A 17,013-nucleotide genomic window follows, 5' to 3' on the forward strand; every position below is an offset into this window, starting at 1 on the left:
AAGAAGTCCCCATTCGCCTTGTTATGACAGTCCCCCCAGGATTTCACAGTTTGTTTTGTCATAGTTGCAGGCCAAAATGCTTGATTCTGCTTTGGCAATAATGACATCATTTGCAATGATTTTGTGCAATTTGTCACAAAAATGTGCTGACAAGGGAAAATGTTTGTTGACGTGTTTTTTGATTTAAAACCTCTACGGGATCGGTGTCCCCCATGTGGGACGGTTGAGCTAACATAGGCTAATGTGATTAGCATAAGGTTGCAAGTTAAAAAAAATCCCAGGACATTAACAATTCTTGTTAATCGAACTGCACTACACTGTCCAATGAAGGTAAACAAATTGTTGCTTACTGGAAAATACTTTTTCAAACACACACAGTCACGTTGTACAGTGCCATTATGCCTATTAGCAGGGCTATATTTTGGCCTTTATGGGCGGCGCACAATTGGCCCAGCGTTTCTCTCCCTAAATGTTTTGGCCTTTACGGATATTTTTTGGGCCTTTTTTCAGATTACAATAGCTCACTTTTGTTTTTTTGAAAACAAAATTACCTCCAAAATATCGTTATATATTATCAAGTTGATGGCACAGTCATATAGCCCGGCACCTACATAAAGCTGAGTGACTCACTCATTCATGGCTTTGGATCAAAATAAGTACCAACATTCTTTCTGATAGTCTTTAATAAATAAATGTTTTGGTCATCCTGACGTGGACACCATGTACAGTATTATAATAGCCCATTATGGGCTATTAGCAGGACAGTATAGCTTTACCAACACCTCTCTGTATTTTGATACTCTGTGGATGGGGGCTCCCGAGTGGATGGGGGCTCCCGCAGTGCAAAATGCGTTGCTACAGATGCAGGGTCGATACCCATGCTGAACGCCACCGGGAGACCCATGAGGCGACTTTTGGTTTTAATTTAGAATCCTCAAATCCTCTATATGTAATTATTGGCGGAGAGTCACGTCATATTTTTCCGATATACTGTAGGCCTACCGTAGGCGACATGAGTCTCACTAGTGTTGAGTAATGTGCTGTTAAAAGTGGTGTAGGTCTTATTTTTTTAAAGAGCATATTGAAGTTAGGCCAAATGCTTGCTGGCTTCCCTTGCATTCAACGCTACAGGTGGCAACAATGTCATACTCTTTTTGACCAGACAGAATCAGATAAATTGGCAACACATACAGAGACAGAGGGGCGCTGTTTTGCTCACTCAGATGCTTTCTCCTGTGACATACATTCAGCCTCTTGCTAATTTTAAGGAAAATTATGAATCACAGAGAGACGAAAGATACATTATTTGATGTATTTAAATTTAGTTTTGGTATATTTTTGGGGGAAGCATCCATAAATACACACCACTGCATCACACACACACACACACACACTAAGAGGAGCGCAGGATCAAGCCGCTGTGCAGTGACCATGGAGAAGTTGTGTGCTTGAGCAAGGGCACAACAGTAGGAGATAGTAGTTAGGATCCAACAGCAACCAGATCAACTGTGAAGAAAACTTTCTTTGTTTACAGGAACAATTTGAATCATCTCCAGCTACGTACAGCTAGTCATATGTCTACGAGTGACCAGAGTGACCAGTCATTGAATTTAAGCAGAGACCCAAGTGATGATGGAGACCAAACCAGGGATGGAAGGTAAACCAACAACACATGCATTATTACATGTAGTTGTATGACATACACTACATCACCAAAAGTACGTGGACACCTGCTTGTCGAACATCTCATTCCAAAATCTTGGGCATTAATATGGAGTTTGTCCCCCTTTGCTGCTATAAGAGCCTCCACTCTTCTGTGAAGGCTTTCTACTAGATGTTGAAACATTGCTGTTGGAACTTGCTTCCATTCAGCCACAAGAGCATTGGTGAGGTCGGGCGCTGATGTTGGACAATTAGGCCTGGCTCGCAGTCAGTGTTCCATCTCAAAGGTGTTCGATGGGGTTGAGATCAGGGCTCTGTGCAGGCCAGTCAAGTTCTTCCACACCAATCTCGACAAACCATTTCTGTATGGACCTCGCTTTGTGCATGGGGGCATTATCATGCTGAAACAGGAAAGGGCCTTCTCCAAACTGATGCCACAAAGTTGGAAGCACAGAATCTTCTAGAAAAAGGGGGTAAAAGTACGGACGGCGGGCCGTGTCCGGCCCGTGAGACATTTTTTAAATGTATTAAATATGATTATATTTGAGTTACGATTTTTGGCTTAAAATGACTCATTCCATGATATACAAACAACCTCCAATAGATGCAGCTGTAGCCTGGCAGTGCACTCTGTATTTGGACCTACAGTCAGATTCAGAATGCCATCATAGTAGGCTGGACAATAGAACAAGTCAAAATTCACCCAAGGCTGAAAAACGGCAAAATAACGTAGGCTGAAATGGAAGGGTAGCGCGAGGTCATTGCAAATGAATTGAAACTAACATTTGCAGAGCCTCTTCTGACTGGTGTGATCCCAGCTAGCAATGTGGAATCAGCTAGGAATCGGGTGTCGTACTCGACCCGGAATCAAAATGAATGACTGCCCAGAATCGGCCCAAGTGCATCGGGCCAATTCCTTCTTCCGTTATTCAGACGACTTTGCCGGCATCTTACCAGAATCCCCCCAGAAGCGACCAGATTAACATTTTTATAAAGGTATACAAAATTACCCAATTTAGTCATTTTAAATATGACTATTATACATTTTATACATATAAATTATACCCATCCACAAAAAAGCTATTTGTGTCGGAGGAAACACCATACACCTGATGACCGTGTCAGCGTCTAGCCCGCCACAGGAGTCACTACAGTGCGATAGGACAAGGACTTCCCGGCCGGCCAAACCCTCCCCTAACTCGGACGATGCTGGGTCAATTGTGCGTCGCCTCATGGGTCTCTCGGTCGCAGCCGGCACGGGTCTATAGAAACGCAGTTTGGACTGTGATGCAGTGTTTTAAACCACTGCGCCACTCGGAAGGTTCCAGCCACAAAGTTTTTAATGCTTGTCAATTGCCTTGCACAAAGTATCAAAATAATATAATACTACACAGGACTCTTAAAGAATTTCATTTAAATGTTAATTGTATTTTTTCGATCACAGAAACAATTAGGAAAATATGGAATAAATAAATAAATAATGAAATGTTAATTATATAAAGCAGCCCGTGTTATCCAAGTAATAGCCCCAAGTAATACATTTGGGCCAGATAACTCTCACCGGAATTGGCCCAGGCCCCAAGTGATACATTTGGGCCAGATAACTCTCACCGGAATTGGCCCAGGCCCCAAGTGATACATTTGGGCCAGATAACTCACACCGGAATCGGCCCGAGCTCAATCCCCGCATACAAGCCATAAGTAATACTACCGAAGGCGGCCCAGACTCGGCCCACATGATGTCGGCCGAGTCTGACTCTCAGCCGATTGCCCCGACTCTCAGCCGGAATCGGCCCAGATCTGCTGTGCTAGCTGGGATGCTTAGAATTGCATTTAGCCTAGATGGCACAAGAAAACGTAGCCCTTTTTATTTTACCACTACAATCTGTTAGGACGAAACTGAAAGAAAACAACTTGTGTAGAAAGTTAACATCCGCACCTCGATGGTGTCAACTGTGTTTATGCCTGCGTAATGAGGAAGTAGGGAAAAAATGAAAACTTCTGACTATTTATTTTCTAGTGATCGATGACAACTGAGCTCGCTGCACAGACTTACATAATTACAAAGAGGAGATTCTCCTGATTAAAATGGTGTCCGACTTGAAAAAAACTAAATATACACGGTGAGATATTTGGCGAAATAGACCGGCATGCCTCTCCATAGGAAAACAATGGGCGGAGCTCAGGGTTCCAAGGGCAAAATGTATTTTGGGGCTAGCATTTGACGACAACCGAGCTCGCTGCCCAGACTTACATCATTACAAAGAGGAGATTCTCCTGATTAAAATGGTGTCGGACTTGATTTTTTTTTAAATATACACATTCTGAGATTTTTGGCAAAATAGACATACATACCCGTATTTCCCCAAAACAATGGCAGTCTGAAAGTTGACCATTTATGTATTACCATTTATCTACTACCATTTATCTACTACCATTTGCCTTTTTGTGTTTAACATTTTGTGGTTTGCAATCTAGCAGTTAAGAGCATTAGGCAGTAACCGAAAGGTGGCTAGTTAGAATCCCCGAACGGACTAGGTGAAAATCTGTCGATGTACCCTTGAGCAAGGCACTTAACCTTAGTCGCTTTGGATAAGAGCGTCTGCTAAATGACTAACTGTAAATGTAAACTAGGCCTCTATGTGAAAGCGTGGCAATGTTTTATTAACTTTTCATTACTCCTCTGATGACATGGCAGGCAGGTTGGCAAACAGACTCTAATGGCAGGCAGGCAGCACAGTCATGAATACGAACTGCTCAGCAAGCAAAGGCTCTTTTGAGAGCTACCAGTTTTACAATTTAAAAAAATCAAATTTTTATTGTCTGTGTCCAGTGTCTGTGTTTATATGTTAAGGGGGTGTTACTTTTGCAAATAATGTCACCCATCTAAATAAATAGTTTTAAGTGTTCTAGGCTACCCTAGGGTTAGGGTTTAGGGTTAAGGCTAAAATAGGTTATACCTAGGGTTAGGGTTAAGCCTAAAATAGGTTATACCTAGGGTTAGGGTTAAGGCTAAAATAGGTTATACCTAGGGTTAAGGTTTTTAAGGCAAAAAACAGTATGGGTTTATAGCTCTCTTGATCTTCCCTGTGGCCTTCTGTGGGTACTACATAACTCATTCATAACACTTGCTAGGCTCATAAACTTAGGACAGAGTCATGCGTTTTGTTTAGGCAAACACCATTTTCTGAAAGAAAATAAGGTTAACCATGACCAGGAAATGTTTATCGTTTGATGGCTATGCGCCAGCCATCATTAGCACAGGGCGGCAGGGTAGCCTAGTGGTTAGAGCGTTGGACTAGTAACCGAAAGGTTGCAAGTTCAAATCCCCGAGCTGACAAGGTACAAATCTGTAGTTCTGCCCCTGAACAGGCAGTTAACCCACTGTTCCTAGGCCGTCATTGAAAATAAGAATTTGTTCTTAACTGACTTGCCTAGTTAAATAAAATAAATCATTAGCACAGTGGGTAACAACATCCTGTACCTAGGTGAACAGTGAGCTTGCACACAAAGTAGCTATTTGAGGTAAGCCTACAAGTTTGAAGTGGGCGTGTCTCAATGCCAACAATAGTAAAGCAGGCATTGTGATGTAGAACAATGGGCTGGGAATAGAACGTTCCAAAGGTGAAATACGTTTTTAATAATATTGGACATAAGGCGGTATGTCTGATATGCCAAGAAAGTGTTGATGTTTTTAAGGAATATAATCTCAATTGTCATTTTTCAAGCAAGCATGCTAACAGGGTGCTTGGAAAAAATGAATCTACCGTGGAGATGGATCACCAAATCTAACCGGTAAAAACATTGGCCTAATAAAAAGATTACAAGACAATGTAAAAGAAGAAAGCCCTAAATCAGAGGAATTTCTTCACTGTATTATTCATCAGGAACCCCTGTGTGTTAAAGTGTGTTAAAGTTGGAAAATGTTGTCAAAGTGGTTGTACAACTTCTCAACTTTAAACGGGCGATGAGGCTTAACCATCGTCAGTTCATTCAGCTGCTCAATGACACAGAGGCAGAGCACCAGGACTTGTTGTACCATTCAAATGTGCGCTGGCTAAGCCTGGGAAAGGTATTTTGCCGTGTGAGAACTGAGAAGGGAGATAGGTATGTTCCAGACAAATGAGCCACCGGTCTCTCGCTCATTTCCCGACTCTGGCCGCACTATCGCAGTGCCACACTGAGACATACAATAGACTTTGGCAAGGTTGAGACTGAGCTGGAGGGTGTGTCATGCCCCCTGTCTTTCGGCAGCTAGAAAGCACCACCTGACACACAACTGGAGCTCATCAACATCCAGCTTTGACGGAGAAGTATAACAGACAAAAAATACCAGTTTTATGGCTCACTGAATGAAACAGTTTCCAAACATGAAAAATCACGCCCAGAGGATGCTGGTTTTATTCAGATCCACATATGTGTGTGAACAAATTTACTCACTCATGAATTACAAGACATCCCGTCACAGGTCAATTTAACAAACCACTTGTCAGCTGTTCTGAGGATCTCTACTTCAGAAGTAACACCAGACTTTGATGCCCTTTACAAGAGAGCTGACCAGACCCATTGCTCACATTAAGACTGAAATCACCAAGTGGGGTAGGCCAGGCTTCCAGTAATGCACTTGGATACTGGCCTTGTCCCCATTCATTTGACATTGAATGCTTACTACAACGGCTCAGATTGTACTTTATTTGGGCTGAGATGATTTGAGAACTGTTCAGTAATCTGCTTTAATATAAAGAGTTATAGACCATCTACATGTCAACATGAATCCAAATGTTGTTCGTTTGCTCTGTATGTGGCTCACAATTATCTTTTTTAGGGTGGAGGTGAAATGAGAAGTATTCCATAATATGCTACCATAAACAGGCCATTCAATATGAACTAAAATTATATCGTTTTTGCTCTTATTTGTGTCACTCAGATTGTACTTTAGGAATGGAGATGGTCTTTATCAGCCGTCTGCTGTTTCCAGTCATGTAAACATGTTTTTTCATATTTAGAAGTTTGCACTTATTTTTTGTGGCTGTGAGTCTGATTGTGGGCAGAGAAAGTACAGTGACAGAATTGTTCTGCAATCTTAGCAGCATATGTACACCTACAGTACACTACTAGTTGTGTGTCTACGTGAACACAGGCTTCATATGTTTTGTCACGCATATAGTATGTGGCCCTTCACTTGGTTTCAAAAGCTAAATGTGGCACTTGAGCCAAAAAGTTTGCCAACCCCTGGGCTAGAATGTCATTGTATGCTGTAACGTTAAGATTTTCCTCTACTGGAACTAAGCGGCCTAGCCGAACCATGAAAAACAGCCCCAGACCATTATTCCTCCTCAACCAAACATTACAGTCGGCACTATGCATTGAGGCAAGTAGCATTCTCCTGCCACCCGCCAAACCCAGATTTGTCCGTTGGACTGCCAGATGGTGAAGGGTGATTCTTCACTCCAGAGGACGCATTTCCACTGCTCCAAAGTCCAATGGCGGCAAGTTTTACAGCACTCCAGCTGATGCTTGGCATTGCGCATGGTGATCAGGTTGTGTGCGGCTGCTCGGCCATCAAAACCCATTTCATGAAGCTTCTGACTAACTGTTCTTGTGCTGATGTTGCTTCCAGAGGCAGTTTGTAACTCGGTAGTGAGTGTTGCAACCGAGGACAGACTATTTTTACACGCTACGGGCTTCAGCACTCGGCGTTCCCGTTCTGTGAGCTTGTGTGGCCTACCACTTCGCGGCTTAGCCGCTGTTGCTCTTAGACGTTTCCACTTCACAATAACAGCACCTACAGTTGACCGGGGCACCTCTACCAAGGCATAAATTTAACAAACTGATTTTTTGGAATGGTGGCATCCTATGACAGTGCCACGTTGAAAGTCACTGAGCTCTTCAATAAGAGTAGTGTACCTACATTCTACTGCCAATGTTTGTCTATGGAGATTGCATGGCTGTGTGCTCGATTTGATTTACCTGTCAGCAACGGGCGTGGCTGAAATAGCTAAATCCACCCATTTGAAGGGGTGTCCACATACTTTTGTATATTTAGTGTACATGTTTGACAGGTATATAAAGTAAATTCTTCTTGTGAAATTTAAAGTTGCTTGGTAAATCTAAAAAGGTTATGTATTTTGTTTATTATGTTTTAATGTTTAAGTTTTAATGTGTGTAATTGACTTAGCCTCATCAGGCCAGAAGAGATGGTCTGTGATGTCTGTGAGGTCAAAGCTGTGAAGTTCTGTCAGACCTGCACTCTCTCCTACTGTGGGACCCACGTTAAGAAGCACTACACAGTACCTAAACTACAGAGACACACCCTGGTGGAGGTGACTGGAGACCTGGAGGAGAGACTCTGTCAGGAACACCACAGAGCTCTGGAGGTGTTCTGCAGGACAGACCAGAAGCTGATCTGCAGTCTGTGTTCAGTGACAATGCACAAAGGACATGATGTAGTCTATGAGGAGATAAAACAAGCAGGAAGACAGGTAGGTAGATGCTCTTTAAAGAAGATATTACATTTTATCATAGTGATGTTCAGTCATACTAGCTTTTTCATCGTATATTCTGCAAAGAAACAACAGTGTTTTTCATCAAAATAATGGCTTCTTACTCTGTTTTCAAGACTTTTGATAGAGATCAATGTCAAAGACTAAAGCTGGCCTCAGTTGACGGTAGGTGTTTGTACAATCAAGAAATACATTACCCAAACAATGTATTTTGAGACCTTTACATTGTGTTCAACAACATACATACAATTTTAAGACCATTTAAAGAGGAAGATGAATTTGTTTAGATTAATAATACTTATTCCATAATGCTTGTTTGATTAATATGTCGTTTTCATTTTAGTGTGCCAGTGCAATTAACGTAATTATTTTTGATCTTCCATTATTTCTTTAGAAGTACTGCCCCCTCCTGGTGCGATCCAGTTCTCGTCAGTGACGTCAGAGTCTGTGTCTCAGAGCTGGGGTTCTCCTGAGGGACTGACGGGACCACATCATTTCAGAGTGACCTGGAGATGTGATGGAGAAGAGAGGAGCCTGATGGTGGAAGATGGGTGTAATGTTGAAATAGTTGGACTTCAGCCTGGTAAGAAGTACCAGTTCAGTGTGGCTACAGAGGGAGGAGATGGCAGCCAAAGCAGATGGGTCTCATCATCTGTATTTACTGGTACAGTAACTTGAGTTTGTCTTTGGTTATTTGCTTCTAGGGATGTAGTTTTTTAATGTGATGTCCAAACAATAAATTATCTATAGGCCTATGCCATATTCTGTTTCATCAAACATATTATATTTCTTCCTAGTGGTCCCAGCACCCAGGGACTTAGAAAATAAAAACTTGTTAGAAAATCATTTGAAATTGAAGTTGAAACAGCCTATAAATAAAAACAGGCTGTGTGCCTTGGTTTGAGGGCAGCATGGATTAAATGTACTGTTGTGTAACAATCACATTCTGGAACGGAGAGAACGTTCTAACATCACCTGCATAAAAAGTAAGAAATCATGAATGTATTTACGTGAGGTGCCGCCGTGTATCTCTCTCTGAACCGGGCCGCCCTGGAAAGTGAGTTGGGCCTTCTCACGGCTCACTCACGGTCTTCTACTTTTGTTCTCCTCTGTAGTTGTCCGGTATCCGGTGACTTGTCGGGTAGTCCTGAACAAAACGAAAGAGTTTATTCTTCTTCCATTCGCTCTGGAAGAAGGTTCTTTGAAGATAGGCTAGCCAGCCGGGTCGATGGTTCCCATTGGGGTGATGAGAGTAGCGTAGTATGATGGTTTGACCAGAGTAGGAGAATGGTCCCACTTAAATTCACTTTTGAAGATACTTTACTTAGGACAGCTAATCAGCCGTACCAATGATTATCCGGGAGGGGAGTTTTCTTCTCCACCTCGTGTTGAGATTCAGAGTTCAAACCACTTTGAATGTGATCTGCAGCTCTACGTCTATCTGGTCTTAATGTTCATTTCTTTGCCAATTCTTTATGCACACTGGTCGAAAGGGGCAGTTCCGTCAGGCTGACACGCTCTCTGACTCTGGGTGTGGCTACTTACTGTGCAAAGTTTATGGAAACAAATGATCTCTTATGGCTCCTTAAATCACATCCATATCTTAACAACAATACTTTCATAATATTTCATATTACATGCACAATGTATAGGATGGACATTTAGTACTTGTAGTTGGTATACTTTCCAAGTTACTGTATTTGCTTTATAACATTTGTGTAACTCTCTGTTGTGTGACTTCTGCTTTAGCTTATTTCTTCCCATATCAAATCTAAACGCTGGCCGTTTCTATTTATCAACTACTATGCTACTTTTCCTCCTGTAGAATATTTCTAGAGTTAAACATTAGCCCTAACGATAATGTATTTTCCCTTAGTACTTCCTGCTCCAGACCAGCTGACTGTTGACTCAGTGGACACCACATCAGCTGTTGTTAGCTGGAGCCAGCCACCAGGATTGGACCAAAGCCAACATCATTACCAGATCTCCTACCACTGTCCAGGGACAGAACCACACATCACTACCACATCTTCACACAGCATCACTCTCTCTGACCTGCAATGTGGTACTCAGTACTCTGTCACTGTCTGCACTGTGCTGGAAAATGGAACGCAAAGTCAACTGACGTCAACAACCCTCACCACAAGTAAGGAATTACCCTACTTAAGTATTATCTCTGGTGTCAAAGATTATTAATCCTTAACTAACGATCATATCTGAGTTCATGGTTTCTTCCACTCTTGTGAGTCATTATGTTTAAGGACTTGGTGTGCCTCTGCTTGCTTGAACCCAACATCACGACACCATGATTTTGTACTTTTAAACCCTTTTAACCATTGTGTAGACTTCTGGGTTGTACCATTGGATTTGTCTATTTCTTCTGCATCCATTGGTATCTGTGTGATTAACAAAGGCTGAGTTAGAGCAGTGTTTGTGAGACGAGGGGGGATCATGAAGGGGCCTGGTCTTTTTACAGAAATGTATTTTGAGTGAATGGTTTGAGCTAAAAACTATGAAACGCTATCTATGACTTTCATGAAAACGCACATGTAATGTTTTGCTCTATGTCGCTCACAAGCTACACAATAGTTGTTAGAAGGTAAATGGTTCTTCAACACTTAAGATCATTGGAAATCCCAGGACATACAGTACATTCAGAAAGTATTCAGACCCCTTGACTTTTTCCACATTTCGTTACATCCTTATTCTAAAATGTATTAAATATTTTTCCCCCCTCATCAATCTACCCACAATACCCCATAATGACAAAGCAAAAACAGGCTTTAACGGTCTAAATAGTTATGTAAATAAAGTATGTATTTTATTTTCAAGACATTTGCAAACATTTCTAAAAATCTGCTTTCAATTTGTCATTATGGGGTATTATGTGTATAATGATGAAGGAAAAATATATATTTTTTCAGGGGCGGCAGGGTAGCCTAGTGGTTAGAGCGTTGGGCTAGTAACCGAAAGGTTGCAAGTTTAAATCCCCGAGCTGACAAGGTACAAATCTGTCGTTCTGCCCCTGAACAAGAATTTGTTCTTAACTGACTTGCCTCTTAATTTATATATATTCTCTCAGCTTAACGGCAACAATTTTGCATTAGCGCAGCAGTGTTACTAACTTACTATAGCACAAACGCTTCATTTTTGTTACTTTACAAATCCAACATCTGTTGTATGTTTTCTTGTTTTAGCTTATTACCCATATGAAAAAAACAAATTGCAAGCCAGCCTTTACTACTTTTCAATTACTATTCTACTTTTCCTCCTGTACAGTGGTGATTTTAGCATGCACATATTTGTGGATCGTAATCAAAATATATACTTTAGATGCATGCCAGCAAAGCCACTACACAACACAACTCAACACTAAACAATACATGAATTGCACTATAATGGTGACAAACGGTGCCCACAAACTGCTAGGGCCTACATAAAGCTGTCCTAACAGCAGAGGTTTTTTTCAGCACCATAAGTTCATCCTTACCACCGCTACACCTGGCTATCAGCGGAGTCTTGTCTGGCAGTGAAACAGTTCATTCAGTCTCATTTACTGCCTTTTTAAAAAAAGATAGCTGATATGGCTGACTTGCTTAAAGAAATGTGGTTTCTACTGACATTTGAGATGTACAAACTGTGGCATAAGGGAATGATCTAATTTCGATTAAGACATTAATGAGCGAGCTAAAACAGACGCAGTGTCACGGCTTCAATAAGTGGTGAGTGCAGGAGTCAGGCGCAGAGAGCAGGCTAGTTCCAAAAGATGTGGATTTTAATTATTCCAAATACAACCAGAGAGACGGTCACGCCACACACACAAGGGCGCGTAAAGTCCCAGTCCAACAAACAGGACGAAACTGAGCAGGAACAGAAACCACAAGAATAAACGAACACCACAAACAGGAAAACAAGCCCGCACAAAAGCCGGCGGGCCAACTGGGTTTAAATAGCCCACAACCAAACCTAAACACGAAACAGGTGCAACAAATCAGACACAACTAAATGAAAACAGAAAAGGGGATCGGTGGCAGCTAGTAGGCCAGCGACAACGACCGCCGAGCGCCGCCCGAACAGGAAGAGGCACCATCTTCGGCGGGATTCGTGACACGCAGTCAATATAATAACTATTTGTTCAGCACTTTTGAAATGTACAGTGACAGAATTCAGAACACGGGCTGTTCTTACAGTATTCGCCATGTACACCAAGTCAGAACTGAAGGATAAATAAAGGAGGCATATTAAAGCTTGTACACTAATCGATTAGATAATTTCTCTAAAACAGGCTACATGTGCATCACCAAGTCAGAACAGTAGGCTAAGTTATTAGGGGCAAAGGGACCAAATTATTAGGGTGATGCACATGGGCTACTAACAGCTTACTACACAACATACACTTAGTATTACTTTCTTAACTAAAGTATACATATCTTCCTGGCATATTACATAATTTATGCAGCAGCATACAACACATTTTTGGACTTACCTTGTTGTGCTGTGCTCACTTGAACAGGAATGTGGCACGGTGATCCTTGTGGGCAAATTTTGTCATCAAACTTTGCCATCAAAGTCTGGATTTATGATGCTTTCAAGACAACTGGGAACTCAGAAAAAAGCAAGATTGAATCATGACGTCAGTGATCTTCAGGTCTGAGCACTAGAAAGAGACCAGAGTTCCCGAGTTGGATGACCCTTCAAAACGTATTTTCCCAGTCGGAGCTTGTTTTTTCAGAGTTCCCAGTTGTCTTGAACTGAACTCACTGAAGTTTGAGATTTCCCAGTTCAGAATTTCCAGTTGTTTTGAAAAGGCAGAAGTCATGCTGGATTGACAGCATGGCCAACCTTCTCTGGCCCATGGTGTTGCATGTGATTTTTTTGCCTTTTAAACTTGGAAAAGAGACCCTTAATGCAGACAGAGAAGAGCTCCAACTTCTTAATCATAGCCTCAATATTGTCCCGCACATTGAATATAGTTGTGGAGAGGTCCTGTAATCCTAAATTGAGATCACTCAGGCGAGAAAAAACATTGCCAAAATAGGCCAGTCGTGTGAGAAACTCGTCATCATGCAAGCGGTCAGACAAGTGAAAATGATGGTCAGTAAAGAAAACTTTAAGGTTGTCTCTCAATTAAAAAAAAAGTGTCAATACTTTGCCCCTTGATAACCATGGCACTTCTGTATGTTGTAAAAGCGTTACATGGTCGCTGCCCATATCATTGCATAGTGCAGAAAATACACGAGAGTTCAGGGTCCTTGCTTTGACAAAGTTACCATTTTCACTGTAGTGTCCAAAACGTCTTTCAAGCTGTCAGGCATTCCCTTGGCAGCAAGAGCCTCTCGGGGGATGCTGCAGAGTACCCAAGTGGTGTCGGGAGCAACTGCTTGCACGAGCGGTACCACTCCACTATGTCTCCCTGTCAGGGATTTTGCTCCATCTGTACACATACCAACACATCTTGACCAGCAAAGTCCATTTGATGTCACAAAGCTGTCCAGTACTTTAAAAATATAATCTCCTGTTGTCCTGGTTTCCAGTGGTTTGCAGAAGAGGATGTCTTCCTTAATTGACCCCCCATAAACGTAACAGACATATACCAGGAGCTGTGCTAGGCCCACCACATCTGTTGACTCATGCAGCTGTAAGGCATATAATTCACTGGCTTGTATGCGAAGCAGTAATTGTTTCAAAAAATCTCCTGCCATGTCACTGATGCGTCGTGAAAGTGTTTTTTTCCCCTTTCCCCCCAGCATTGTCCCAGCCATATCCGCGACAGAATTAAGGAAGAATTAAGTCCTCCACAATAGTGTGGGGCTTGCCTGTGCTAGCTACTCGGTAGCTCACCATAGAAGACGCTTCTAGTCCCTTCTTATAAATGGTTTCTGTTGCTTACTACTTACTACTCAAAAGTCGTCTTAATTCTTGCTAAAAAAACGTTGGAATATTTTTCAAATTGGCATGTTTTGTTTCTAAATGTTTGCGCAAGAGTGAAGGTTTCATCGAGTTGTGAGATAGTACTTTTGCACATATAACACACTGTGGCTGAGAAAAGACACTACTCCCAATATAAGTGAACCCCAAATCAATGTAGTTCTCATCATATTTACGCCTCTTCTGTGGTCTATCGTCCCTGCCTGTTGTTCGGTGCATTCCCGGGTAAGGGGGCAGTAGCTCTTCGGCTGCATCAGATTCACATCTGTCAGTGTCCATGCTAGCCGGGCTAACAACAAATGTAGAATTACTGATGCTAGCATTGGATGTGCTCTTGGAAGAACAACTTGTGTCGTCGACAGGTGCAGGTGTAGTACTGCTGGTACTAGTTCTGCTGGTACTACCAGTACTACCAGTAGAGCTGGTATGTGTGTCTATGGACGCGGGTGTCACGATCGTCGTAAGAACATTCGGACCAAAGCGCAGCGTGATATGGGTTCCACATATTTATTGAATGAAATGCACAAAAACAATAAAGAATGAACGAAACGTGAAGTAAATGAAGTGCTCACAGGCAACTACACTTAAACAAGATCCCACAAAACACAGTGGGGAAATGGCTGCCTAAATACGATCCCCAATCAGAGACAATGAAAAACAGCTGTCTTTGATTGGGAACCATACCAGGCCAACATAGAAATAAACAACCTAGATTACCCACCCTAGTCCCACCCCGACCTAACCATATTAGAGAATAAAAAAGGCTCCCTATGGTCAGGGCGTGACAGTACCCCCCCCCAAAGGCGCGGACTCCGGCCGCAAAAACTGACTCTGTAGGGGAGGGTCCGGGTGGGCATCTAGCGTCGCTGGTGGCTCCGGTGCAAGTCGTAACCCCCGCCCAGACCCCGGATCCGGCCATGGCACTGGGCTGAACGCCGTGCCTGGATAGGGCACCGGCGCAGAAGAAGGCTCCGGCCTTGGAGCGGGACTGGACGCCGTGCCTGGACTGGGCACCGGCGCAAAGGAGGGCTCCGGCAATGGATCAGGACTGGACGCCGTGCCTGGACTGGGCACCGGCGCAGAGGAAGGCTCCGGCCATGGAGCTGGAAGTTCCGGACCGTTGACCGTCGCTGGAAGTTCCGGACCGTGGACCGTCGCAGGAGGTTCCGGACTGTGGACCGTCGCAGGAGGTTCCGGACCTTCGACCGTCGTTGCAGGTTCCCGGACTGTGGACCGTCGCCGGAAGCTCTGGACTGGGGACCGTCGCCGGAAGCTCTGGACTGGGGACAGTCGCCGGAAGCTCTGGACTGTGAACCGTCTCCGGAAGCTCTGAACTGTGAATGCGCACTGGTGACACGCACTTCAGGGCAAGTGCGGGGAGCAGACACAGGACGTACCGGACTGGGGAAGTGCACTGGAGGCCTGGTGCGTGGAGTCGCCACAGGTGGCACCGGACTGGTGACACGCACTTCAGGGCAAGTGCGGGGAGCAGGCACAGGACGCACCGGACTGAGAAGGCGCACTGGAGGCCTGATGCGTGGAGCCGGCACAGGTTGCACCGGGCTGGTGACACGCTCTTCAGGGTTAGTGCGAGGAGGAAACACAGGACGTACCGGACTGGAGAGGCGCACTGGAGACCTGGTGCGTAGAGCCGGCACAAATTGTACCGGAACGATGACACACTTCGCACGGCGAGTGCGGGGAGCTGGCACAGGACGTGCTGGGCTGTGGAGGCGCACTGGAGACCTGGTGCGTAGAGCCGGCACACATGGTACTGGACAGATGACACGCTCCTCAGGACGAGTACGGAGAGCTGACTCAGGTGGCATCAAACTGATAACACGCTCCTTACGGCGAATGTCGTGCATCATACACCAACACAACAACTCTCCTTTCTCTCTGCTCCAATTTCTCCATCAACTCACTGACGGTCTCTGACTCTCTCCGTTCACTCTCCTCCAACTTCTCCATCTTCTCCCAGACTGGCTCTGGTTCACTCCCCAGCTCCGCCGACCACCCCGTGTGCTCCCACCCCCCCCAAAAAAAATTGGGGCTGTTTTTTGGGCTTTCGTTGTGGCCGCGAACACCGGCGTCGTCGCTGACCTCCCTTATCTCCTTGCGTCTGCTTCCAAGGAAGGCTTTTGTGTCCCTCCATGATTTCCTCCCAAGTCCAGGATATCTTCTCCTCCTTGATCTCCTCCCAAGCCGAGGATACCTTCTCCTCCTGGGAACGCTGCTTGGTCCTGGTTTGGTGGGATCTTCTGTCACGATCGTCGTAAGAACATTTGGACCAAAGCGCAGCGTGACATTGGTTCCACATATTTACTGAATGAAACGCACAAAAACAATAAAGAATGAACGAAACGTGAAGTAAATGAAGTGCTCACAGGCAACTACACATAAACAGGATCCCACAAAACACAGTGGGGAAATGGCTGCCTAAATATGATCCCCAATCAGAGACAATTAAAAACAGCTGTCTCTGATTGGGAACCATACAAGGCCAACATAGAAATAAACAACCTAGATTACCCACCCTAGTCACACCCCGACCTAACCAAAATAGAGAATAAAAAAGGCTCTCTATGGTCAGGGCATGACAGCGGGCCTTACTTTTTTTTAACCATTTATCCATTTTCGAGCAAACGGAATGAGCAGCAGCTATGTTTGGCTACATATGGACCGTTAGTGTACTTCCTGTGAGAGAGGTTAATTATTTCACACCTGTATTTGACATTGTGTTGTTACTAGATGGTTTAATTTGATTTTTGGCAGTGAAACGAGGCTACTCAGGCGAGAGAAAAAACACCCAAATGTATAGCCCCGTTGGAAAATATAAATGGACTGTTTGAAAATGTGAAAAAAATAAATAAAAAAAACAGTTCTATTTGGCGTACCCCTGACAGCATTGCTCAGGTGT

At 43.7% G+C, this 17,013-nt stretch overlaps 1 protein-coding gene across 3 annotated transcripts in view; it reads left to right on the plus strand.

The window, feature by feature from the left end:
- LOC139579428 (interferon-induced very large GTPase 1-like) overlaps positions 1–17,013 on the plus strand; it is a 116,155-nt gene that overhangs the window by 8,863 nt on the left and 90,279 nt on the right. For all 3 annotated transcript variants that reach the window (XM_071408090.1, XM_071408092.1, XM_071408091.1), the window contains 5 exons: positions 1,535–1,657; positions 7,841–8,144; positions 8,282–8,330; positions 8,560–8,829; positions 10,042–10,311. In XM_071408090.1, the coding sequence (XP_071264191.1) occupies positions 1,535–1,657; positions 7,841–8,144; positions 8,282–8,330; positions 8,560–8,829; positions 10,042–10,311 (1,016 nt within the window). The remainder of the gene's footprint in view (positions 1–1,534; positions 1,658–7,840; positions 8,145–8,281; positions 8,331–8,559; positions 8,830–10,041; positions 10,312–17,013) is intronic.

Source organism: Salvelinus alpinus, chromosome 6, assembly GCF_045679555.1.
Source record: "Salvelinus alpinus chromosome 6, SLU_Salpinus.1, whole genome shotgun sequence".
NCBI classification, from domain to species: Eukaryota; Metazoa; Chordata; class Actinopteri; order Salmoniformes; family Salmonidae; genus Salvelinus; species Salvelinus alpinus.